General features: G+C 36.7%; 1 protein-coding gene across 1 annotated transcript in view; it reads right to left on the bottom strand.

Annotated features, from left to right (window-relative positions):
• LOC124285019 (myc box-dependent-interacting protein 1-like) overlaps positions 1 to 26950 on the bottom strand; it is a 67680-nt gene that overhangs the window by 21476 nt on the left and 19254 nt on the right. Inside the window, 4 exon segments of the mRNA XM_046721162.1 lie at positions 123 to 218; positions 2126 to 2220; positions 12415 to 12469; positions 14396 to 14476. Of these exon segments, the coding sequence (XP_046577118.1) occupies positions 123 to 218; positions 2126 to 2220; positions 12415 to 12469; positions 14396 to 14476 (327 nt within the window).

Below are 26950 nucleotides of genomic sequence, written 5' to 3'. Positions count from 1 at the left end.
ACAGCCCTCCACAGAGTAATTGTGCTGCCTCAGACAACAGAGCTAATGTCTTAAAGCATTTTGGGACTTATAATTCCAGCAAAAGTAAGTGAGGACACAGATAGAAAGAGAATTAGGCCCACCTTGAGAGTTGGGAAGGAGAGGAGATATGTATTCATTGGCTCCAGGGATCGCTCGTGTAGCTTCTGTAGGTAGTCCGTCCATAGCAGATCTAAAGACTGGAATCAGAGATGTTCAGTATACAATTTACAATTTATACATATACAATTTATCAGTACAACATATCTCATGCCTTGTTCGTGACAATTTACCTGATTTATCAACAAAACATATTTATTGCCAGATAATGATTCAAAAGTAGTATTATCTTATAAGAAAGTAAGATTGTTAATGGATAACAACTTCTTTTATTATATATGATGCGACGTTTGGGTATGGATTCTTATACCGTTGTCAAGCAAAAGTGAAGTACTACAGCACAGAACAAACTTATATACATGAACAGGGATTAAGTAATAACAACATGTAGGTATGAATCAAGGGGATTAACAACAACAACAACGCACGGTGGTAATAATGTAGTGACAATAGGAGGAAGCCAATGGTCCTAGAGGCAGAAACAAAATGACAACGGTATAAGAATCCATACCGAAACGTTGCATCATATATAATAAAAGAAGTTGTTGTCCATAAACAATCTTACTTTCTTATTAGTCGCCAATTTCTAAATGCCAATCAAACAGATCAGGATTATCTTAATAAGCATGATGCAAACACTTTCAGCATCAGTGAATCAGGTGTTAGTGAGTGAGTGAGTGAGTGAGTTTTACGCCGCACTCCGCAATATCCCAGCTATATGGCGTCGGTCTGAAAATAATCGAGTCTGGACCAGACAATTCAGTGATCAACAGCATGAGCATCGATCTGCGCAATTGGGAACCGGTGACATGTGTCAACCAAGTCAGCGAAACTGACCACCCGATCCCGTTAGTCGCCTCTTACAACAAGCATAGTAAACTTTTATGGCAAGGACATGAGTTGCTGAAGACCTATTCTATCCCGGATCTTCACGGGTCTTATCAGGTGTTAGTACCTATACCACAAGGGTGTATCATATCCATAGTTTTGGCAGGTCATTATTCCTTGTAATCATGCTGACTCATGTGACAATACAGAAATTGGATGATACAATTCAGACGAGAGGGGAGCAAGTTCAATGGTTTATCTTCATTGTGTAAAGCTAATTGCTTCAGTCACTCAAAGCTGATATTACTGTCTGCAAATTTGACATTTGTGACTTTTCCTATGAGAATTGTGATCATGTGTCTATTTATCATGATTCTTTAAACACTTCATGCAAACATCCTTCCAGTTGTCCTTGAATATCAAAAGTGTGAACCTGTGTAATTGTCAGATTGGTGCAACATGCTTTAGCTATTAAGTGAATCATAATTTCTATTTTGGCTTCTGGCAAGCCACTTTTGTGTAATATGTATCGGAATTTCGAGGCCATATATAATTATGGGTAACGTGCGGTGAAATTGGGTTTTACGTCGTGCTTGAGAATATTTCGCTCATATGACGACGTGCATGCATGTGTATGTGTATGTGCAGCTGCTTGTACTAGCCCAGACTGAAGCTGGTTTTATAGTGCTAGCTCACTGAGATACCATGCCGCAGTGAAGCATGAATACCCCACTCAGACACATTATACTGACTCCGAGCCGACCAGTCGTTGTTGTACCCATTAATGCCGAGCGCCAGGCAGGGACCAACAAGTACCATATTTTAACGTCTTTTGGTATGACGCGGTCGGGGATCGAACCCGCGACCTTCTGCTCTCCGGGCGGACGCTCTAACCACTACACCACGGAGGCGGCCTGTCTTGTGGAGCTAGTCCACTGACTGATGGTGACTGTATGATGGAAGATATCAAACAAGAAATATTCAATATTACCTCAGGTCAGAATCACTTTCAGCATCACCACAAGTTAGAAATGAGTACATTTTTCAAGCTTCTGTCCTTAGTTTTGTAACAACATCAAACATCTCTCTATCCGTAAGAAAGCTTGAGTGGTATATAATCACGGTTTTATTTTCCTGAATTATTCACAAGCAATCTTACCTGAACTTTCTCCTTGAACTCTGATTCTCTTGTCCAACCGGGTTCATAACTCTCAGAAACTGAAGCGTAGAAGGATCTGCTTGCTAGGGATAAAGCTAAAACAGAAAATATATACTTGAAAACTCAAATCCATATGCATGCAAAAGAACATTCTATGTTCCTAGAATCCTGCATGAATCCCAGAAAATGGAACTTGAAGTCAGATACAAAGAACTCTATAGTGCGTTTGGCTCAAAAGCGGACCGATGAATTGCAATCTAACTCGAAAACTAGTAAACATATAATAATCAATGAAACGCTGATCATAATCAAAACATCAGACCAACTCTGTGATTTGTTTGCAGAATTAATGTCCTAAAATTAAAAAAGTTGTTTAACAAACTATCATTAAAATATTGACACAGTTCACTATTTGTTACGAGGGAGGAGTGCAGAGGAAAGGACAGCCAGGTGTTAGAGAAGCACGTGCACAAGTGCCGACAAAGTTATTGATTCATTAACCTGTGCTGTGCCGTCACTCTCCTTTCTCACACACCTGGCTGTCCCTTTCTCTGCACTCATCCCTCGTAACAAATAGTGAACTAAATCAATATTTTAATGATAGTTTGTTAAACAACTAAACAGAGTTGGTCTGAGGTTTTGATTATGATCATTGTTTCATGGAGTATTTTATGTTTATTAGTTTTCGAGTTAGATTGCAATTCATCGGTCCGCTTTTGAGCCAAACGGACTATAATAATGGATCCCCAAAAACATTCTGAATACATCCAGGATAATAAAATAAGTGCCCTGGTAGGCAAATTGTGGAAAATAGTTATAAATTTAATAAATTCAGTGTTATTTTAACAGGGTATTCTGAGAATATGGTATTCAAACACAAGGGTTCCTTTAATTATTTCCAGATTTTCACCCACAGAGCACTACAAAGCATGCAAACAAACCTGGAAAAGAATATAGAAACACTTGTATCCTCATGTGTTCCCTTATTCGTTTCCACTGGCATATGTCCAAATAAATTAACTGATTTAATTTTAATGATTAATTTTTATTTTATTTTGGTATTTATTAATGACACTTGCTGCAGACATATGTTTAGCTGTTCCAATGTCACACAAAGTGCTGGCAACACAATATAATGCAAGCTGCTATATTTTACAAATATCCAGCTATTGTTCAGGCTAATATTTCCCAGGTAAATATACCTTTGTGTAATTCTAATTATGCCCTGAAATCGATCATGTCTGTTTTACTCTTTAGTATGAATATCTCATAATAGTTGTCATGCAGTCAAGCTTAAATGATAGACTGGGTCTATCGGAAAGTGAAATGTGCCAGAATAATGTCTTCACGAGAAACATGTGATGAAGAAGCAAGCATACACTCCATTGGGTTATTCACAATAAAGAAGTTGACATCAATAAATCTTGCTTTTCTTAAAGACTGACTGACTGAGTTTGGTTTTACGCCGCTTTTAGCAATATTCCAGTAACATCACAGCGGGGGACACCAGAAATGGGCTTCACACATTGTGCCCATGTGGGGATTCGAACCCGGGTCTTGGGCATGACGAGCCAACGCTTTAACCATTAGGCTACCCCACCGCCCCTTTTCCTAAAGATGTGATTTTGACGAAGTAAGGGGTGTTTCGCAACCTGTTAATGTACCAGAGTGATTTCCGAAGTAAGTAACCTGTTAATGTCGGAAACCCCTCTGGTGCATTTTCTCGACTAAAACCTCCCGAACACCTCCTGTTTTACTGTCATGTTATCAGCTACTCTTGGTCTCTCCTAGACTTTGATTATCTACACTGATCAACCAGAGGCCCAGATAAGCTGCGTATCTGGGTAAAATACGCATATAAAATTTCCAATTACGCATTGAAAAATAGTTGTTGCGTACCAATTACACATCTAAAATGTTAGATATGCAAAAAATTTAAAACAAATGTGTACGGAATATATTTATAAAAATCACTTGCGTAATGAAAAAGACATTGATTGCTATCAAGTTGTACTGTTAGTATAGGACAAGTGTTGTACTGTCAGTATAGGATGAGTGATTTTTTATGAAATCATTTCCATTATATTTAAATTGGTTTTGATTAGGTATGACAGAAGGCAGAACATACCTGCTTAGTAAACTTACTCAGTCACATAATACTTAGGTGAGTAAAATGACTGAAATATGCACATATTTGAAAGCAGTGGGTAACGGAAAATGAAATACCCACTCAACATTCATAATACCCACTCCAAAAAAATGCAGTGGGTACAGTACCCACATGAGCTAAATCTTATCTGGAGCTCTGGATCAACTAACTGTATCACTGCTGACGGCATAAAATAACATTAACACAGTGAAGCGAGTGAGTGAGTATGGCTTTACGCCGCTTTTAGCAATGTTCCAGCAATATCGTGGCGGGGACACCAGAAATGGGTTTCACACATTGTACCCATATGGGGAATCGAACCCAGGTCTTCGGAGTGACGAGCGAACACTTTAACCACTAGGCTACCCCACCACCCCTCACACACTGGAGCTATAAGTCCCTCTCTTGACATCTTTCACAGAATTGTGCTGCAGACAGATGAGAATGTATTAAGCTTCAGGTTTAAAGAGATTAACAGTAGTTTCATAATTCAACTACTGTTGGCCAAGGAGACTTTTTTGGCAAGGGAGAGCAAGGAACGTCCGTCATAAGTTTCACCTGTCCCTCGAGTTTCTAATTTAGTAAGTTGTTTATTTCACCCCTTTACATGTCACCAGGAAGTCTGGCTCGGTTCGTGCAAACGACAAAGGTTTCAAACCTTCACATATACAGCAACACCCTAACACTGTGTGGAGTGCTTTTTGAAGAATCATACAGCTGTTTGTGTCCTGCTTGAATATAAACCACATTCTTAGCTGATTCAAACCGTTCAAACTGAAGCCATGAAAATCACCAAAAGCATAATCATGCCCTTAGACGCTTCATTATCATGCCCTTAGATGCTTCATTATCATGCCCTTAGATTCTTCATGATCATTCACTTAGATCCTTCATTATCATGCCCTTAGATGCTTCATGATCATGCCCTTAGATTCATTATCATGCCCTTAGATGCTTCATGATCATGCCCTTAGATTCTTCATTATCATGCCCTTAGATGCTTCATTATCATGCCCTTAGATTCTTCATGATCATTCACTTAGATCCTTCATAATCATGCCCTTAGATCCTTTATTATCATATCCTTAGACCCTTTATAATCATGCACTTAGACCCTTCATTATCATGACAGAGACCTCCAATTACCATGACACAAAGCTCCCATTATCAGGCCCTGGACTCCAAATGTCAAGCCTGGGAACCCCATTATCATGCGTGAAATACCCCACATTACCCCACCCCAAATTATCGTTTCTAAGACCCACCATCTCCAGTATCATTCTAAGCTTGCCCATTATCATGCCATGTTTCCCTTAAATCATTACTGAGAGTCCACAAGACTTAAAAAGACCAAAGAATATCCTTGTTCAACTACCTTCCATACACCATATTTACACTGAACATGATAAAGTGTGCCATCCTTTTTACAAATTAAACTGAAACCAGAAAAATCCATTAAAGAGGAACAAATTTTATCTTCCACACTTAAGATGATAATGCTTTTCCAAAACAGACCCATTATAATCGTGAATCAATATTAATTTTGTATCCATAATCACCCAGGTATTTCTGTTCCTTGACTGCAGCAAGTGATTACACATACCTTTGTTCAAGTGCCATTAATTCACACGTAACGATTTCCATAACCTAAATATTTATCTTCTAATAAATGAACCAAGAAGAAAGGGAAGCGAAGTCTTTCAGGACAAAATTAGCTGATCCATTTCGTGATGAAATCCACATGACTGAATTGATTTATAGCTTGAATCAACATCTGACTTCTCTTCATAATCAAAAATCGATATAATGTACATGCGGCTTGGAGATAAAACGTTGGGTTTTGTACTCCCATTGTCTGTTTTGATAATTAGAGTAAACTTCAGCTTGCAGACAACTGGTTTTCTGCTTCGTGACTCACTTGTGTTGATTCTGTTTGACCTAATTTTGAGCCCATACAGCCACTGTTATGATATTCGAGTAAAGGATGTATATTTCACACGTCACGACACTTTCAACAATGTGTGCATCTGTACATTGTATTTCCGTATTGTTCAATGCCTTTCCTTGTTACTGACAGAGCATTGATTTCAGACATGAACGAAATAGCGGTCAAGGAAGGAATCTTTATTTAGCCTAATAAAACTTTCAACTAAAACTCTAATGTAGTTTTCTCATTTCGGATAAGTGTTGATAGTGTGGCTAATATGACGAATAATAAAACACAACCAAGTTTTAACATTGATACCAAAACATTATTGACGTTTTTGAGTTAGAATAAAGATTTCTTAACATATTATCATTTCTTCTGTACATTGGTGACAAAATCTCATTACTTCCCTTTCCATTCAATCTAGTTTTTAAACAATCTGACAATGTTTAGTCAAAGGCTTTTCATTTGCTTTTTGTTTCAGGTCCAACAAAAACAAGATATATGGCTTTACTGCACCAAAGAATTGAGGATTAGTGACAATATGCCATTACATTTTCTTTCGTTCAATTAAATTGTAAAACAGCCTGACAGTGTTTTGTCAAAGGCTTTTTTCTTTTAATTCAGGTCTAATAATCCAACAAAAACATCACATTAGGCTTTACTGCACCAAAGAATTAAGGGGAAAGCCACGCTTCAAAATACCTTGTCTAAGCTATAGTGTTCCAAACTAAATGCTCTGTTGGTAGGTGGAATACCAGGTTCTCAAGTAAATCACATTCATAACGTGGCATACCTTTCCGGATGAGTGACTGTCACATAAAGTAGACAAGCTCACAAGAAGAGCCTAAGGGACTCCTATAACTACAGGAGCCAGCAAATCATTTTCGTTTTTAATGCAAGGACACGTCATACCTTTGTGTTGAAAAGTGGCTGAGAAATTGAAAACTTTTGTGACATATAATAGCCACTATTAAACTCATTTAATAATATCTTTCCTTTGTATTGGAGTAGTGTCAAAAGAAGCCGTTCATAAAATCAACATTTCTTCAACTGCGAGACTTCAACTCATGCCTGACTGGCTCTGTGAGAAATTTCGAGCATGCTTGGAAAAATGTATATTTACACATCCTCTATACCTATCCTTTTTGGTTTAGTTGGAGACAGTCTGTGTTGACATGTTGCTTTGTTGTTTTGACTATCCAGCTTTGGTATGTACATGATAAACTTGTTATACAGTTAGGCGGTGTTAGGCCAAAATAAATTAATCCTTAGACTATCAGTCCCACCTGATTCTATCTGAGTCTTCAGGAATTGATCCAGGATTCTAAACTAAAAGGCCTGGGCATGTAACCTGGGAAAACAAATCCAAGTTCTCATTTTTACAAATTCTGACATACTTTAACAATGCCTTCAGTGCAATAATTTTAAACTAACCATTAAAGACTTTAACTCTTTTAATCTTGTTATCAACGACATACAAGTTCTCTGTCAAAAGTTAATTATTTGTTACAGCTTTATTAAAATTAGATGGGAAATTTGTAATTCTAATTTGGGAATTTATACTGAAATTTGCTGCAGTCGAACATCAGCTTCATAACTGTTTTGATATCCCTACCTGCTTATATCATTGCTTGTGATTTAGATTGAAATAACTTTCAAATGTCTGTTATATGGTAAGCTGGTATGTTTTGGGTCCATCCATCTTATTTGTTACAGATGCATATTTGGAGATACCTATCATTGCTACTGGCAATAAATAGATAGGTTTGTGTAATTTCCCAAAGTTATGACAATTTATATGATTCAAAGATACATTCATTTCTGAAAAGTTTACATGAGTTTGGAATATTTAAGAAACAGGAATGCCTTTAGAAAGCAGAATATAAAGAGGAGCATTTTCAACATGTTCAACACAGAACGAAAATTTCAAGCCTTTACATTCCTCTCTCCAGCAGGGCAGTGGCGTAGTCTAGTGGTTACAGTGTTCGCTTGTCACACCGAAGAACCGGGTTCGATTCCCACAATGTAAATGTGTAAAGCCCATTCTCGTGTTCCCTGTCATGATATTGCTGGAATATTGCTAAAAACAGCGCAAAACCTCATTCACTCTTTTCTCAAGCACATGCTGATATTTCAGGAAGTTATTTGTATAGTTTCAAGCCAAATGGCAAAAATAAAAAATGTCCATTTTATAAACATTGTATAAATTTAATGTTCAATTCAAAACATCCATTTTACATCAGATGAATTTAGGTGAGGTAATTGAAAGTAACCTTGAGCCAAAAGGAAGCTTGATGCATGTTATATGAATGTAAACAGCATGAATTTCTTCCTTAAGTAGATTTCACACTGTGCAAATGAACATATATATACTCTAGATATGACATATGTATGACTTAACAAGGACCTAGGCACGTCCCTCAGTTTGTGTCAGCAATGAGACAACATCATTGGTTGTCAAGGTGTGAAAGGAAAATAGAACCGTGACATGTTGGCAAGTGGATTCAAATATTAGGCAACTTAAATGTTTATTTACATGTGTTCAGGAAACATTTCGAAAAACTTTGAACCCCCGTTCAACATGTTTAACAAATATGTACAAAGATTAACTACATTGTGAAACTCATCTTCCCATTCTGTGTACTGTTAATTAAAAGTTGGGCAGTTAACAAGATTTTTGGTATAAGTTTGTTTCAGTTTTGTAGATTAAAATTGTTTTATTATTAAAATGTGGGAATTAGTACCGACATTATCGCAGGTTTTGCAGGTATAAATTAATGAGTCGCTCACTCACAAGGAAAACATTCCTACGCCCTCTTAAACTGCTCATAAAACAGAATTTTAAATTATTGATGATGCATGTGCTATTTCCTGTACAACTGGTTATGGATATTTAACTGTGAAGATGACTTCTATTGAAAATCTGTTTAAAATGTGATGATAGCTAAAAACAGTACTTATGGCAGAGATGTAATATTGGTAGGATATTCACAGGAATTACAGAGATTCTACATGGATCTATTGATAGATAGGAAAATATCTACCCAATGAAAATGTATTTGTGAAACTGACATTTCATGTGACGAGTGTCAATCATCTGTCATGAAGATGATGAAGTGTCTTTGATGACTTGACAATGACAAATGATTGCATGTCCAGTTGTTATGAAAGCTAAACATGGATGATGATTTGTGAAAGGCAAAGAACTATTTTGAGAACCTCCCTAGACATTTTCATAGGTTTTAAACATACATTGAAGACACTGTTTCTTCATCACGTTCAAAGCTATATTATCTGTTTGACTGGCATTTTAGAAGTTGATGGATAATAGAAACGTATAATACTTTATGGATAACAACTTCTTTATTTATTATGATGCAACGTTTCAGTATACCTTCTTATACCGTTGTCGGGCGGTGGGGTAGCCTAATGGTTAAAGCGTTGGCTCGTCGCGCCGAAGACCCAGGTTCGAATCCCCATATGGGTACAATGTGTGAAGCCCATTTCTGGTGTCCCCCGCCGTGATGTTGCTGGAATATTGCTAAAAGCGGCGTAAAACCAAACTCAGTCAGTCTTATACCGTTGTCAAGCAAGATTATGATGCGACGTTTCGGTATAGCTTCTTATACTGTTGCTTGACAACTATAAGAAGCTATACCGAAACGTCGCATCATTATAAATAAAGAAGTTGTTATCCATATAGTAATATACTTTTCCATTAAACATCTATATTTACAGTATAATCACGGCACATATGTTGATGCTACACACCGTAATATCGCAGCAATGGCTTTCTACAGATAATCATATTCAAACCTACAACTGACACTATAGACAATGATCCACACCATCGGATTACCCGCAAATTGAAATGGATCTTATCTTGCTTTCAATATTAATGAAGTCACAGCAATACATGCATGTGCTAGAGGCTGCATCTAATCATTGTGACCTCTACTTGTTTTATGGAGCTAGCCCACTGGGATACCCTGCTGCTATCTAACATGGATAGCCTACTCAAACTCAGTACACTGAGCTGGCCAATACTTGTTTGAGGTTCATGAGGTAGCCTGGTCGTTAGAGAGTTCGCTCGTCACGCCGAAGACCCGGGTTCGATTCCCCACATGGGTACTATGTGTGAAGTCCATTTCTGGTGTCCCCCGCCGTGATATTGCTGGACTCAGAGACCATATAATATGATATTATATGGTCTCTGCTGGAATATTGCTAAAAGCGGCGTCAAACCAAACTCACTCAGTTGTTGTCGTTAACAATAACAAGTTCTACTTTTGCTATCTGTTTGACGAGTAAAGGTGAAATTATATGGTAAGGACATGACATGATCTGTAGCCTGACTCAGTTCCTTTATTCAGGGGCGGTGGGGTAGCCTAGTGGCTCGTCACGCTGAAGACCCGGGTTCGAATCCCCACAAGGGTACAATGTGTGAAGCCCATTTCTGGTGTTCCCCGCCGTGATGTTGCTGGAATATTGCTAAAAGCGGCGTAAAACCAAACTCAGTCAGTCAGTCAGTCCTTTATTTCATGAACTCATATTCTCTACTTTTTAGGCGAATAACAACAGTGAATCATTTGTTTTTCAGATTTCACATAGTAGATACTGTGGGAAAGAAACATATAAGCTTGGGGCACTGTGAAGATACTTCTATAAATATAACCGGTAAATACTATAGTCTGTTTGCAGTGAAAACGTACCAATGAATTTTATTTTAAACAAAAACGTAAATCAAATAAAGTGAAATTAAGATTGCAAATCCTCATAATGTTACCTTGCCAATTGAAAATTTGAATCTCAGAATTTTATTCAACTTAGGATAAAAGTTGTTTAACAAACGATCATAGATTCAAATCGCTATTATTGGTTTGTATTACAAGGGGGTAAGCGCAGTAGTTGGAACACTGAAACAAATGCACGTGTGGTAAGTGATGAGCGTTAACTTAGACCAACCCTACTTGTTCTCGGTGTTTCATTTAATGTGCATACCCCCTGGTAATACAAACCAATAATAACGATTTGAAACTAAGATCGTTTGTTAAACAACATTTATCCTAAGTTTAAAAAAAATTCTGATATTTAAATGTTCAGTTGGCATGGTAAAATAACGAGGATTCGGAATCTTAATTTCACTTTATTCGATTTACTTTCTTGTTTAAAGTGAAATTTATCGATACGTTTTCACTGCAAACAGTCTATAGAGAATCTGCATAAACTGGATCTTGCACAGTTTCTGTCATTATTCACATTTTTACATCAATATAATTTATGTATCATATGTATTGCGATACAGGAGGAATCAATGTATCCTGAGCCTTGTATCACGATACAAGACAGTATTTATGTATCATTACACCACTAATGACAAGCCAGAAGACTGAACCGGGGACCTTCTGTTTTCCAGTCGGACACCTCATCCACAACACCAGTTGACAACATGTGATCAAATAAGAAACAACCTACCAGACCAGACATTAAGTCTACTTAAGACCAGCAGCTGGGGACTATTTCTAAACCAGAATCGGCACAAGGGGTTCAAACATGAGTACACACCATCGGAATGATTTTCTACACATGATTTTGTTTGTTTGGTTGTTGTTTAACGCCACACTCAGCAATATTCCAGCTATATCACAGTGGTCTGTAAATAATCAGGTCTGGACCAGACAATCCAATGATTAAACAGCACGAGCATCGATCTACATAACAGGGATATGATGACATGTGTCAACCAAGTCTGATCCTGTTAGTCGCCTTAAATGACAAGCAAGGGTTGCTGAAGACCAGCTCTAACCCAGATCTTCATGAGTTTACTATATAAGACTGACTGACTGAGTTTGGTTTTACGTCGCTTTTAGCAATATTCCAGCAACATCATGGCGGGGGACACCAGAAATGGGCTTCACACATTGTACCCATGTTGGGATTCGAACCCAGGTTTTCGGCGAGACGAGCCAACGCTTTAACCACTAGGCTACCCCACCGCCTCTACTATATAAGAAGACAGCCAGTATTGACATTGATTTACAAGAAACATTTTATAAAAATCCAGTGTATGAAGGTTAAAGATTTGCTGCTTGTATATCAATGTCAATACTGGCTGTCTCATGTGTTGATACCATACTGCATCACTTAGTCTTTTCTCTGTTAATACAGTATCAATCGTATCATCACATGATAATGTATTTTTCGACTCACCTCTCACACAATGTAAATAATTTTTTAGTTCCTTTTGTATCCTATGGGCAACGTCCTGAAACAAAAATATTTTAAACTCTATAAACATATCCACAAGTTTAAATAATGTCTAAACTTTGTTTTACATATTTACAAGATTTACTTTTGAAACTCGCTTGTTGTTTACCGACACTGTCCAACTTTCCAGCTATATGGATGGCAGTCTGTAAATAATTAAGTCTGGACCAGAAGTGGTGGTGAGAAGATTAATTGAAATATTGTTGCGATTGGTGACAACTAAACGAGTTGCAGTCAAAATCGATCATAATTTCTCATAATCAAACACAAATTAATTCTGGAACACTTGTTTTCATAAACAATATTTTTCACATGGTTGGTTTTGTCTGTTACATTTCGCAAGCACTACAAGCTCGTTTCAAGTCATGATTGAATTTATCTTAAAGATTCCAAGAAATTTATGTTCCTAACATACTAGTCATCCTTTAAAGATGTGAAATTTTGCCAAAAAAACCCCAGAAGAACTACATTTTCCTCTTAAATTAATGTGCTAATAAATGACGTTAACCAATTATTTTCGATTATTGATCGGTAGTAATGAACCAATCATCAATTATGAGATTTTAACCAATTCCCAACACTACTGGACCAGAAGTTCTAAGTGTGAGCGGATTAACGCCAAACATTGTCACGATTCCTGCACAACATATCCAGTTATCTTGAATGATTGTAATTCATTTTTAGAAATATACAGCAGAAAATGTTTGACACACAGAATACAGGAAATGAAAAAGACAGCTGTAATAGTCTTGGTTGCCAAAAGTACACGGATCTATAATGAAATGTGGTAAAAAAAGCATGAGGAAATTGTGTAGACTGTGTCTACTTTGTCATACAATAGTAGAAATTAGTGGTGTTCCGATTAATTGAAATAATCAAAGATTGGTTGCAGTGACCAAACGACCAAGGAATCGATCACATTTTCTCATAATCGATTTTGGAACTACTGTTTTAGTCTTTGAAATACTTGACAATGGAACATATCTTAGAAGTTGTCAGGGCCTGAAAACATGTTTATTTCTTAGAAAACTCACTCCACTAACTGAAAAGTCATGACTGAATATTTCTCTAAGACTCCAGGAAGTTTAAGTTCATGATATATTAGTCATCACTTTAATGTAGCAAGTTGCAACATGTTATACTTATCTGCAGTAACAACCTGGATAGGAAAATCTGAAAAATGACACTAACCAACTTTTTTCGATGATTGTTCGTTGGTAATGAAGCAACCATCAATTGTGAGATTTCAACCAATTCCCAACATATTGGAACTTTGTCATAACAAGAACCTTATACGCATTTTATGCAAATTCCGCTGTTTAAGCCATACGTTGCATTGAAAGTGTTCAACAACAACGTTATAATAATAATATAAATTCCAATGTATTGATAGTTGACGAATGTGATTTTAATGCTACACAAGATGAATTTCATTTTTTACTTATGTGTCCATTCTATTCTGTACACAGAAAGCTGTATTTACCTAGTTATTGCCATGTAACGTTTCCATCAAGATGAAAATTTAAACAACTTTTAACAACAAATGCACATCTATTGAAGTCTATTGCAACATTTCTAAAGCGTAACTTGCCTGTATGAAAATGAACTAACGACATTGTTTTATCTGTCCATCCACGCAATATTGTTTCTATATGTTTGTACTCTTGGCCATGTGGCCTCAAATACTGAAATAAACATCTTCATCTTCATCAGAAATAATAATTTTCAGCATAAGTTTGTAAATTTCAGGGTAAGTATATAAACTGTATTCAGATATACAAGGAAATGTTCTTCTTATAAACAACCTCCATCAGTTGATTGATTGACAAGTCAAGATTTGACATTGATGAATATTTACAAAACATTACTTCATTACAGATATGTCAACTGAAGTTTTACATTCACCAGTGGAAGTGATTCTTACCTGTTGCCTCTCGACTTTGGTTACATATTCGTCAAAAGTCTCATCGTGTGTTCGTTCTGCACGACCTAAATTCTGTAACACCTGAAAATAAAATGAGAAGTTAGTAATTTGTTTATTTCTATTGACAGTTGTATAGCAAGTATTACCAAAGAAAGTACGTTCAATTAATATTCATCCTGATCTTCTTGCAACATCAGCAACTGAAGATGGAGTTAATCTTGATCGGTTTCACACCCATTGACACAGATAAAATTAACTTGGAGAATGTGGACAGTGCAAACTTTTCCAATTCAAATTCATTTAAAAATGGAGCATATCAAACTTCATAATTATACATGCAGACGTGGCCAAATAATAGAAAAAATGACATTTTCAGTACCGCTGCCATGCTAAAATCAGATTTTCAATCTGTGAGCACATTTTAGAGATAGATTGATGCATTCATACAAAGTCTCAGCTCAAAACAGTGTGCAAGTTCAACAGATATCACAAAAACTAAGTTAATAAAATCGGACACTTTCTTATGACATTATGTAACAGCAACTGTGACACATGAAAGCACTTAAAAAGAATTAACGTTCCTGTACAAACGTTCACTGAATAAAAAAGATTTCAAAGAACTCACAACAATTTTTTTTCTTTGATGCTAAATGTGCTCTCACCAATTAATTAATTAATTACTAAAGTTGTGTGGGCAATACATCATGAACATGCTCACGGAAACTTTAGAAACTGGGGCAGTAGAAGTGTGTCTCACACACCAGCAGAACTAATAAGCAGACTATCTTTTATATCAAGTTTCAAAAGAGTTCTTGGCATAGTTCTGGCCAGTTTGACCAGTGTCCTACATATAAAAGGCAACTTAATGGAATAAGATGGTCTGCTATGGCAATAGAGGTGGGTCTCACACACTAGCAGAACACATCGGTAGACTATCTTTAATATCAAGTTTCAAAAGAGTTCTTGGCATAGTTCTGGCCAGTTTGACCAGTGTCCTACATTAAAAAGGCAACTTAATGGAATAAGATGGTCTGCTATGGCAATAGAGGTGGGTCTCACACACTAGCAGAACACATCGGTAGACTATCTTTAATATCAAGTTTCAAAAGAGTTCTTGGCATAGTTCTGGCCAGTTTGACCAGTGTCCAACATGAAAGAGGCAACATAACGAATCAGGTGGTCTGCTCTGGCTTTGTAACATAGTTTATGAAATTAATCATCAGTTTCCCTGGACATGTTTAATTACTTTTGGAGAACGAGAAAGATCCCAGTCGGAATTCAGTCTTCAGCAGCAATGATTGTCATGTGTGTCATCGAGAAAGATATCGGTAGACAAACAATTGAGCCAGACAACCTAGTGATCGACATCATGAGCATCAATCTAGAAAAATTGGGATACAATGACATGCATCAACTGAGTCAGACTCAGGGAGTCTGACCACCCAATCCCTCGACTCTTGGTTGTTGAAGCTAGTGGTGTTCCAATTAATTGAAATAATACTCAGGGAGTCTGACCACCCAATCCCTCAACTCTTGGTTGTTGAAGACCAAATTTGACCCACATTTTCGCTTAGGACATAATGACAGTATCATGTATTACAATACTGTGATGTCAAAACACTGATAGCTGGCAAACTGAATTTTTATAAAATCTCTATGCATCATATGGAAAACTACAGTCCGTGTTGAGAAAAAGAGAAAATGCAATGCGGTTAAAGCCTTCCCTCGTCTGATTTGATTCCCCACATGGGTACAATGTGCGAAGCCCATTTCTGGTATCCCCCACCATGAATATTACTGGAATATTGCTAAAGGCAGAATAAAACTAAACTCACTCACTCACTCACTCACTAATTTTGAAGCAGACTGAAGATTAGGACTGGATATTATAGACAAAGCCACTTCCATACCGTACACTGTTCACATCAGAAGAAAATGAAAATAACAAAACCAATTTTAAACAATATATGTTTCAATAAAGACATTTTCAGCCATCTTGAACTGCATCAGTAAGAACGTTTTATCACTTCATGAACAACTGACAACACGATTTGACCTTGCAGAACAACAACAGTTAAGATGACTTTCCATCCACAGAGGGCCAGCCACGGAACATATCACGCATTAGACATGAAAGTTTGAAATTGACATTAACCAGCCAGTCTCCAATAAACTTGACAATAACCAGTAATCCAGCTACTAACGTGGCGGCCTTTAATGCCATTTTCTGCCTATAGGAACTGAGCGAGGAACCAGATGTTGCTGGATAAGCCATTCACTTCAAATCTTGCTCTATCGATCAGCTTCAAACAGCTTCCTATTTTCGGCTGCAGTTTCAGATAGTCTGTGGCATACATAAAACTGTGTCGGAAGTCAAAATATTTTAGATCTTATTGTAATGGAAGAATTTTGACACGAAGCCAGTAAATAGGATTCAATGATCTGACAACAATAGACCAATGTTAACTTAGTTTGATATCCTGCTTCAGTTACAATGGTTTAGGAGGATGTGGTGATGATGATGATGATGATGATGATGATGATGATGATGATGTAAGGCAGGGTATTACGTGACACGCAAATGTGTGTCCACTATGCCCAAAAATAGATAATGGATGCATTCAGACTAGCAAAGGCCCAGATAAGCAGCGTATCCGGGTAAAATACGCATAGAAAATTTCCAATTACGTGTTGAAAAATAATTGCTGCGTACCAATTACACATCTAAAATGTTAGATACGCCAAAAGTTTAAAACTAAATGCATACGAAATATATTTATAAAAATCGCTTGCGTAATGAAAAAGACATCGATTGCTATCAAGTTGTACTGTTAGTATAGGATTTTTTTATGAAATCATTTCCATTATATTTAAGTTGGTTTTGATTAGGTATGACATAAGGCAGAACATACCTGCTTAGTAAACTTACTCAATGACATAATACTTAGGTGAGTAAAATGACTGAAATATGCACATATTTGAAAGCAGTGGGTAACGGAAAATGAAATACCCAATCAACATTCATAATACCCACTCCAAAACAATACAGTGGTACAGTACCCACATGAGCTAAATCTTATCTGGAGCTCTGGACTAGTGTTGGGAATTGGTTGAAATCTCACAATTGATGATTGCTTCATTACCAACGAACAATCATCGAAAAAAATTTGTTAGTGTCATTTTTCAGATTTTCCCATCCAGGTTGTTATTGCAGATATGTATAACATGATGCAACTTGCTACTTTAAAGTGATGACTTATATATCATGAACATAAACTTCCTGGAGTCTTCAAGAAATATTCAGTCATGGATTTTCAGTTAGTGAAGTGACTTCAGGCACTGACAACTTCAACGATATGTTCCATTGTCAAGTATTTCAAAGACTAAAAAAGTAGTTCAAAAATCGTTTATGTTCGATTATGAGAAAATGTGATCGATTGCTTGGTCGTTTGGTCACTGCGACCAATCTTTGATTATTTCAATTAATCGGAACACCACTAATTCAGACGGACGCAAACTATTATTCATAGTCCCCCATGAAATCTATGACTTTGCTTGGTGTTTGGTTGTTTCTTTCAGAGCAGTTACGTGCATCATTTCATCCATCTGTCCACATCATCAATGATTCATTCCAGGTTCTGAAGAAATTATCAAAATGTCCACTTTTCTACACCGTTACTTTACAGGACCATTAAAACTAATAACTGGAGGTCTGATTTCATGCTTGTGAGTCAAGGTAAAACCCTGTAAGGTGTAGTGAGGGTTTAATGTCGGCATTGCTGCATTAATATGTTGACATATAAACATGCGAGTTTATAGTTTATGGTAAAAGTGTGGACTTGTGCTGGTTTTATAGTGCTAGCCCAATAAGATACCTCTCACAGTTTATGGTGAGTGAGTGAGTTTAGTTTTACGCCGCACTCAGCAATATTCTCTCACAGCTTATGACACATACTCCACTCAGACTAATATACTGATGCCACACTGACCAGTAGGGCTGGCTAAAATGATTGATAATCAGAAATATTGTCGATAGGAAAAATTATTAATGATTATCAATATGAAAATTGTGTTATCAATAATATCATACATTAACTTTTGTGATAGAAAAAAGGTTAAATTTTCTCATACAATATACAAATACAAGTTACAACTCACCACTGATGTGAAATACATTCATTTCTTTCAGACATTTCTTTCTTTCTATTTTCTCAGATATTTTTATCTATAATCATTCGATATTTAGATATGTCTATGATCTATATCTATGATCAATATCTATGATCAATATCTATCATCTATATCTATGATGATCTATATCTATGATCTATATCTATGATCAATATCTATGATCAATATCTATGATCTATATCTATGATATATCTATGATCTATATCTATGATCAATATCTATGATCAATATCTATGATCTATATCTATGATCAATATCTATGATCTATATCTATGAATCTATGATCAATATCAATATCTATGATCTATATCTATGATCAATATCTATGATGATCTATGAATCTATGATCTATGATCCATATGATCTATATCTCAATATGATCAATATCTATGATCTATATATCTATATCTATGATCTATGATCAATATCTATGATCCATATCTATGATCTATATCTATGATCAATATCTATGATCTATATCGTCAGCCAGCCCTACTGACTAGTCCTAGTTAAAGCCAAGGGCATGCAGGGTAAAAACAAGTGGGTGAGTTTAGTTTTACACCGCTTTTAGCAATATTCCAGCAATATCACAGCGGGGGACACCAGAAATGGGTTTCACATATTGTACCCATGTGGGGAATCGAACCCGGGTCTTCGGCGTGACAAGCGAACACTTTAACCACTAGGCTACACCACCGCCCCGCTAACAAGAAGTACCATTTTAACATCTCTTGGTATGGTGCAGACATCAGACTGGACCGTGACCTTCACCCTTTCCAGATGCCCCATCCATCTGACCACGGAGAAGGTCAATAATAAAAGAAAGAGTTGATTTAATCCATTAAGATTTAGTACAAACTTTCCATCTTGTGTTTAGACACAACACACCATGTTTGAAGGGACCACAGTTCAGAGGTGTACTGACCGATCACGTTATCAATGATTTGTGACTGTTTATGGCTGGACGTCAATGACCAGTGGAGGATCTCAAGAGTGAGAGCAGGATGAGATCTCATTATGCATACAACTGACTGCCTGAGAAATATTGACTTGTTTTCTATTGACTGCTTGTCAGTGAAACACAGTTTTCTGCAGCTCAAACAAAACGTATCAAAGCGTTTCAAAAGTTAGTCTCTAATTTCTGGATCAGAATGACATACAGCTGAAAATGGTGTAGAAAAATAAATTAGATATTGTATTTGGTGACTGATGTCAATAACAATCCACTAAAATATCTAGAAAACAGTGTCTCGTGTGAATTTTAAAGTCGCAAACTTTCTGCTCGATCATTCATCACAATATATATGTCTTGATGTGTGTCCAAACATGTCTTACCTTTAACTAAATTAAATTTGTCAGTAAATGATATCATTAAAATACCTGATGTTTCTTTTTGTTAATTAATCTTGAAATATCAGTTTTATACTTAATAAGCAAATACCTTTATTTGCCTCAGACTTCTGAATGATTTGGTACACTGGCACTCACATTGTAATTGATATGTTGCATTTATTTTTAGAATTCATTTAACATACAGTGTGAACGTATAAAAAATAAATGAAGTGAAGGAAAACAATTACAAAGACGCATAAAATACACATTTTATACACTAGCACTAATTTTTTTAAATCAAAATCAAAATTAAAGACATACTGGCACTGTATATTTAAAATTAAAACATATGTAACATATGTACAAAGGTGTCCAAAACACCAGAGAGCTAATTATGTGTTTACTTCTGTTTATACAGATAACCAATACTAAAGAACTGCTCATGATATCGATCACAGGATTGATTGGTCCAGATTCAAGTATATTTAGACCACTGTCATATACAGATGTAATATATATGACAGAATAATAACCAACCAAAATACTAAGAGTGAGTGAGTCAGTGAGTTTAGTTTTATTCCAGCTGTATGGTGGTGGTCTGTAAATAATCGAGTCTAGACCAGACAATCCAGTGATCAACAGCATGAGCATCGATCTGCACAATTGGGAACCGATGACATGTGTCAACCAAGTCAGCAAGCCTGACCACCCGATCCCGTTAGTCGCCTCTTACGACAAGCATGGATTGCTGAAGATCAATATTCTAACCCGGATCTTCACGGTTCTATAAACCACTTAGATATCATGTTTTAACATGACTACCCCACAACTGTCTCTGAGCCGACCAGTCCTTACTTTATTCTAATTAAATTGTTGCACCACTCTGTATTTCTTTGTATGTTGCCATCGTCATCAGGAATGCACGTCATTCTCGATTTGCTGTTGTGTAACGCCGCACTCAGCAATATTACAGCTATTTGGCGGCGGTTTGTAAATAATTAAGTCTCAAATAGACAATCCAGTGATCAACGGCATGAGCATTGATCTGCACAATTGGGAACCGATGACACGTGACAACCAAGTCAGCGAGCCTGACCACCTGATCCTGTTAGTCACCTTTTACGACAACCATGGGGTACTGAAGATCAATATTCTAACCCGGACCTTCACGGGTAAATACTAACAGAAGTCTCAAATAAATAAACAGGTATTAAATAACTGCTCATGATATTGATCACGGGATTGTCAGATCCAGACATGATGGAACATATGGAACATACATGACAGAATAACAAACAAACAAACAAATACTACAAAACTCTAGTCATACAAGTAATGTAGTAGTGTCATTATAGTGTTTTCAAACTATTTAAAGTTGGAAGTGTTGAATAAAAGTGATCTAATTTTAGAGAAGATGAAAGGATTTCCTAGAAATTAGGTCACTTGTGTTCAAGGTCACCTTTCAGTGTGTATCCTCCAGTGATAACTAAGGTTCATTTAACATATCACACAGAGCTTCAAAAGAGGTCACTTTTGAAAAAAACTGTTTAGAATACCTCAGTGTAATGGAATATTAGGGTCCACTTATCAGACATATTTGACAACACAAAAACTCCTAATAAAACAGCTCAAGGATATATTCTATTCTCCACAATGAGGTTCTCAGAGAAAACTCAGCTTGTCAAAGTAAAACTTGTATTACCTACAAAGTAATAACTATTCTTTAAGAACACGATCATTTTGACATGTGATGATGATGATGATGATGGTGATGATGATGATGATGATGGTGCTGACTGAAAAAATTGACAACCTGTCTCTAGTACCCATCCCTGGGAGCAGCCTTTCCGCAAAAACTATCTACTGGCCAGCCCAACAAAATCACTCATTGGCCCAATAGAACATACACAGATGTGTGAGCATAACCATGAAACAGACCCTTAGCCGACAAAATTTAAATAAGAGCAGTACTCATCTATACACCTGGACATAAAATAGGCACCAGCCATTCCTTACATTTTTTCTGGCAAGCCGTGAACCAAGGCATGTGGATTTGAAATTTGGCACTTTCCGACGGTCAGTTCATGTCAGTTTGTTTCATGTTTTGGCATTCTGAGAGTAAGAAGTACTGGCATAATGTCTGGTTATTGAAAGGACGACCATCATAAGTGATGAACCGCTGCAATATTCCAGCAATATCATGACAAGGGACACCAGAAATGGTTCCACATGCTATACCTATGTGGGAATCGAACCCGGCACAGCGCATGATGAGTGAACGCTTCAACCACTATGCTACCACATAAGTCTGGTTTAGAATTGTCACTAGAGGCTATTACTGAAATACCCAAGTTTGAACCCAGGTCTTTGGTGTGAATGCTTTTACCGCTAGGCTTAAACCCCTGTCTGGGTTAGAATTGTTGTTAGAGGCTATTAATGAGCCCTAGTGGTCAAGCTCACATAATTGATATGTGTCATCACATCCTAACAGATGCTTAGATGTCATTACTGTAATAACTGGTCCAAACTCAATTAATCACACACCTCTGTCACACATAAACAAAGTAAATCAACAGGGATAGAAATACTTTTTTGTCTAAGTGTGCCTTAGGGCACCAGACAAATATTTTAGGTGTGCCTTTCAGAAATCGAGTATGCCCACATGTTTTCAGAATAAATGACAATGATGATGATCATTTGAAATTTATTGTTAAATAAAGAAACGGGTTTATGGGCATTTAAATATGTATGGTATTATTCAATTTGGAAAAAAATAATTGTTTTGGGGGTTTAAATGACTAAATGTGAGTTATGTCTCTTAAAAAATTAGGTGTGTCAAAAGGGCACCGAGAACATTTTTTAGCCGTGCCATTTCTGTATTTACCGTGACACACTAATATATGGGGTATTTCAAACCCTGACCATTAAATAACAAAGTGCACCATTAAAAAACAAACAAAAAATAGGTGTTCCTTTCTCTTATCAGTATTCTGGCTACAAAATTTCAAGTTCATTTGGATGCAGACCAACTATTGAATTGGATTCATGAAATTAATTTTTCCGAAGAATTTTTTTTTCTACTTTCTGAAAGGTTCATCATGAAGGAAGTAAACAGTACTAAATAAACCTCTGTCATTAACATGAGAATACCATCAGGAAACCGAAAACGAAGCTAGCACTCTGTTACAGAAGACATGAGGAAATGGACACCCCTTTTCCCAGACACTGTTGAAATTTATATCACTGACCAGTTTCATAAGCTTCTAAGGTTTCAACAGCTACTTGTCAAAGTACAAAGAAATACGACACTTGACATATCTCCAGTTTAAATCAGATAACTCCAACCGCAAACACTAACATCACTTCAGTAAATATAATCTAAATATTAACACAATCATGTTTATGTGAGTAAACAAATAAACAGAAGTAACACAAGGAGTTGTCGATAATACCGCATGTCAACAATGAATCTGGTAACAATTTCCATTCGGGTCAGCCAAAGAGTAAGGTCACACCTCATGCGCAGCTAAATTGGAGTGTTTGGACACAGAACTGTAATGTCAAAGTTTACACATCGACTTGAAATTCTTTACATCCTGACAATGTGTCTTCAGATTGAATGATCACAAAACTTGATACTGGAATTTGAGTCAAGCTGTCTTCAACACCTGTAGTTTTATTGCCTGTCTGTGGCTTGTCAACCATGCCAAGGTCATATAGATACGACCCGAACACGTTTGAACCACCATTCTCAGGCCATTCAGTTCCACCACCTAAGTTAGTCATTCTACAGATTGAGTTACATGGCCATGAAAACCTGTCTCGTAACCTTAATCAAGGCCACGTGTAGAATATACTACAGAAGTTGTTCTCCATCAACTTCTAAATATTACCATCAAAAGATCGCCATCAAACAATGCAAGAAATCTTATTGTCGGTTCACTGGCTCTCAAGTACCACACAACTAAAGACTTAAAATCAACTATTCCACATTTCTGATTTGATAAAAGCATAAGTGGCCGACTGACTGAGTTTGGTTTTACGCCGCTTTTAGCAATATTCCAGCAACATCACGCGCGGGGGACACCAGAAATGGGCTTCACACATTGTACCCATGTGGGGATTCGAACCCGGGTCTTCGGCGTGACGAGCTAATGCTTTAACCATTAGGCTACCCCACTGCCCCTATAAGTGGCCGAATATTCTGAGGGGAGAACCATGATTATGTTTTTAACAACTTCTTTGTAAAAAATATAATTTTCTGGATTTACCATGTTACTGGGTTTCTTACCTTTCAATCACGTATTTGATGAATTGAACCATATATCATATTATGAATTCAATTCATTATTTCCAATCACAAGAATCAAATATTCATTTATTTTTTCTAAATGAGTGTATTTTTCCTTGAATTTGTCTTTTGTCTGTCAAAGTGAGAAATGCAAAACGGAATGTATTTATGCGAAAAAGGATAAAAGTCTGCATTTTTATATATTTAGTATAGAATATATATTACATATTAAGAATAGTAATGTGGTTACAGATCATTGTCATGCCAAATTAACATGGTCATGTGAAATAATGTTGGACTGACTATGATTGATAATACATGGACTGACCCGTGAAGATCCAGGTTAGAATTGATCTTCAGTAACCCATGCTTGTCATAAGAGGCGATTAACAGGATCGGGTGGTCAGGCTTGCTGACTTGGTTGACACATGTCATTGTATCCCACTGCATGGACTGATGCTCATGCTGTTGATCACTGGATTGTCTGGTCCAGTCTCGATTATTTACAGACTGATGCCACACAGCTAGGAATATTGCTGAGTGTTGAATAAAACTAAACTGACTCACTCAATACATAAACTGGTGATGTTTAATGGTATTCGTGAAAACTATTCGTATATCCATTTCCCTGTATTTTGATATGCATCAAATTCAGCTCATAGTGGACTAAATCTGTCTCACAGACCCTGTACCACATTATTTTCCCTTCCGCCCAGGACTTTTTGCAATGTGAAAGCCCTAAATGAAGCAAGTCTAGATTTCCTCCGGTTCTGAATCTGCATTCTCACAGGGACTCCTTGTCAATTTAAAAGGACTTGTTTCCTTTTATCAAAATTATACATATATTCAGAGACTGTAAGTAGATTCAATGCAGCATTAACGTCTACCCTAATCATTAACTGGAAAAATATATTTTAATTGCTTGGCTTTATCTTTCAAAGAAAATAGTTTACAAATACTGAACTGCTCATAGTTTCAAACAAAAATCCCAACCCTCCTGTTCTCCAAATATCATAATACTAAATATACAAAGTATCGTTATATACAGAAGTCTTAAACTGAAGTAGTACTGGGCCTAGATTTTCAAAGCTCTCTTAGCGTTAAGATAGTCGTAAGTTGATGTTAATGTATGGCACTTACGACTATCTTATCGCTAAGAGAGCTTCAAAAATCTAGGCCCTGGAGCCCTCAGTCAAGACAACACTTACAAGAAGATATTTTTCTTTGTCAAAGTCCTTCTTTTAATCATGGATGGTTCATATTCATTATCATTTCTTAAGGTGGAGAAAGTTGTTTTAAAGTATGATTTTTGTTTTGGATGACAACAACAAATTAAGTTGAACAGTCATAGATCACAATGAACAATCAAAATGCATGGCACTTTGTCAATAAATGTTTACATCACACAGCAAGTAGAGACAATAGGTATCTGCCAGTTCCTGGTTGAAGGAGAAACAGCCCCGGGCATTGACAGCATGGAGTTAACTCTCGAGCTGACATTACTGCAGGGTGTCAGCTCATTCCCAACCCCCTTAAATATAAGAAAAAGATGAATACATCATCTCTTGAAACCTACACATCCTCTTTGACCTAGACAAACACAATGTTTTCTTGCACGTATTCATTTAGGTGTCCTACTTACGACATAAAGACGGCACAGAAACTTGCCAGGGACACAGAGACAAGAAATATGAAACGGAAAGTGGCAAGGAATGTGAAGGAGGTTGGTTGTTCCTCTTCCGCACACACATCCCTGTTCTCAACCATCACACTCTTCCCCAAACACAGATAATAATAATAATAATAATAATAATAATAATATAATAATCATACTACTGACATGTGAGTGAGTGAGTTTAGTTTTACGCCACACTCAGCAATATTCCAGCTTTATGGTGGCGGTTTGTAAATAATCAAGTCTGGACCAGACAATCCAGTGATCAACAGCATGAGCATCGATCTGCGTAACTGGGAACTGATGACATGTGTCCACCAAGTCAGGGATCCCGTTAGTCTCTCTCTTACGACAAACATGGGTTACTGAAGATCAATATTCTAACCCGGACCTTCACAGGCATTACTGACATGTACCACAATAAATAATGTCTCTATTGAATGATCTCAATTTGGATCCCAACCCTTCACATGAACACAAGCTAATTAATCCTTTTTTTGAGTGATACAAAAATATCCCAACCCTTCACATGAACACAAGCTAATAAATCCTTTTTTTCAATGATACAAAAATATTCCAAAACTGTTGCCCACGTTTTTCACAAAATTAAGAGAAACCCACATGAATATCAAACTTAACTTTTCAGTTTTGACATGAAACTTAGCTGCACAAACGGTTTCAAATATATATCGTCTCTCAGTTGAATCATGGAAGAAACATCAACAACAACACATTTGAATTACTCAATCATGTTTTGTCAACAAGTCAAGTTTTCAGTTTCGTAAGCAACAACCAAGCAATAGCCAAGCCTTCACCCGTGACATAATCGTGCCTAGGAAGTGAAAATTATCACTAACATTTGACTCCATCCCACTTCCTGTTATTATTACTCAGAAGCAGGATATAAACATTTTAACTTCTGAGAAGCAAATCTCTCAACACGTCTAACAGCTTTCTATCTAAGCAGACTTGCTCAGAGCTAATTATGGCAAGCTTGGCAGAAAGTTGAGAGTTGCCATTCGGGAGTAATGTCACAGACTGTTAGGCCATAATATCTTAATTATTA

The sequence above is a fragment of the Haliotis rubra genome, unplaced genomic scaffold (genome assembly GCF_003918875.1).
Source record: "Haliotis rubra isolate DU_JTF1 unplaced genomic scaffold, ASM391887v1 Scf35, whole genome shotgun sequence".
Taxonomy (NCBI): domain Eukaryota; kingdom Metazoa; phylum Mollusca; class Gastropoda; order Lepetellida; family Haliotidae; genus Haliotis; species Haliotis rubra.
The sequence above is the reverse complement of the archived record's forward strand: the minus strand, read 5'-3'. Positions and strand labels throughout refer to the sequence as shown.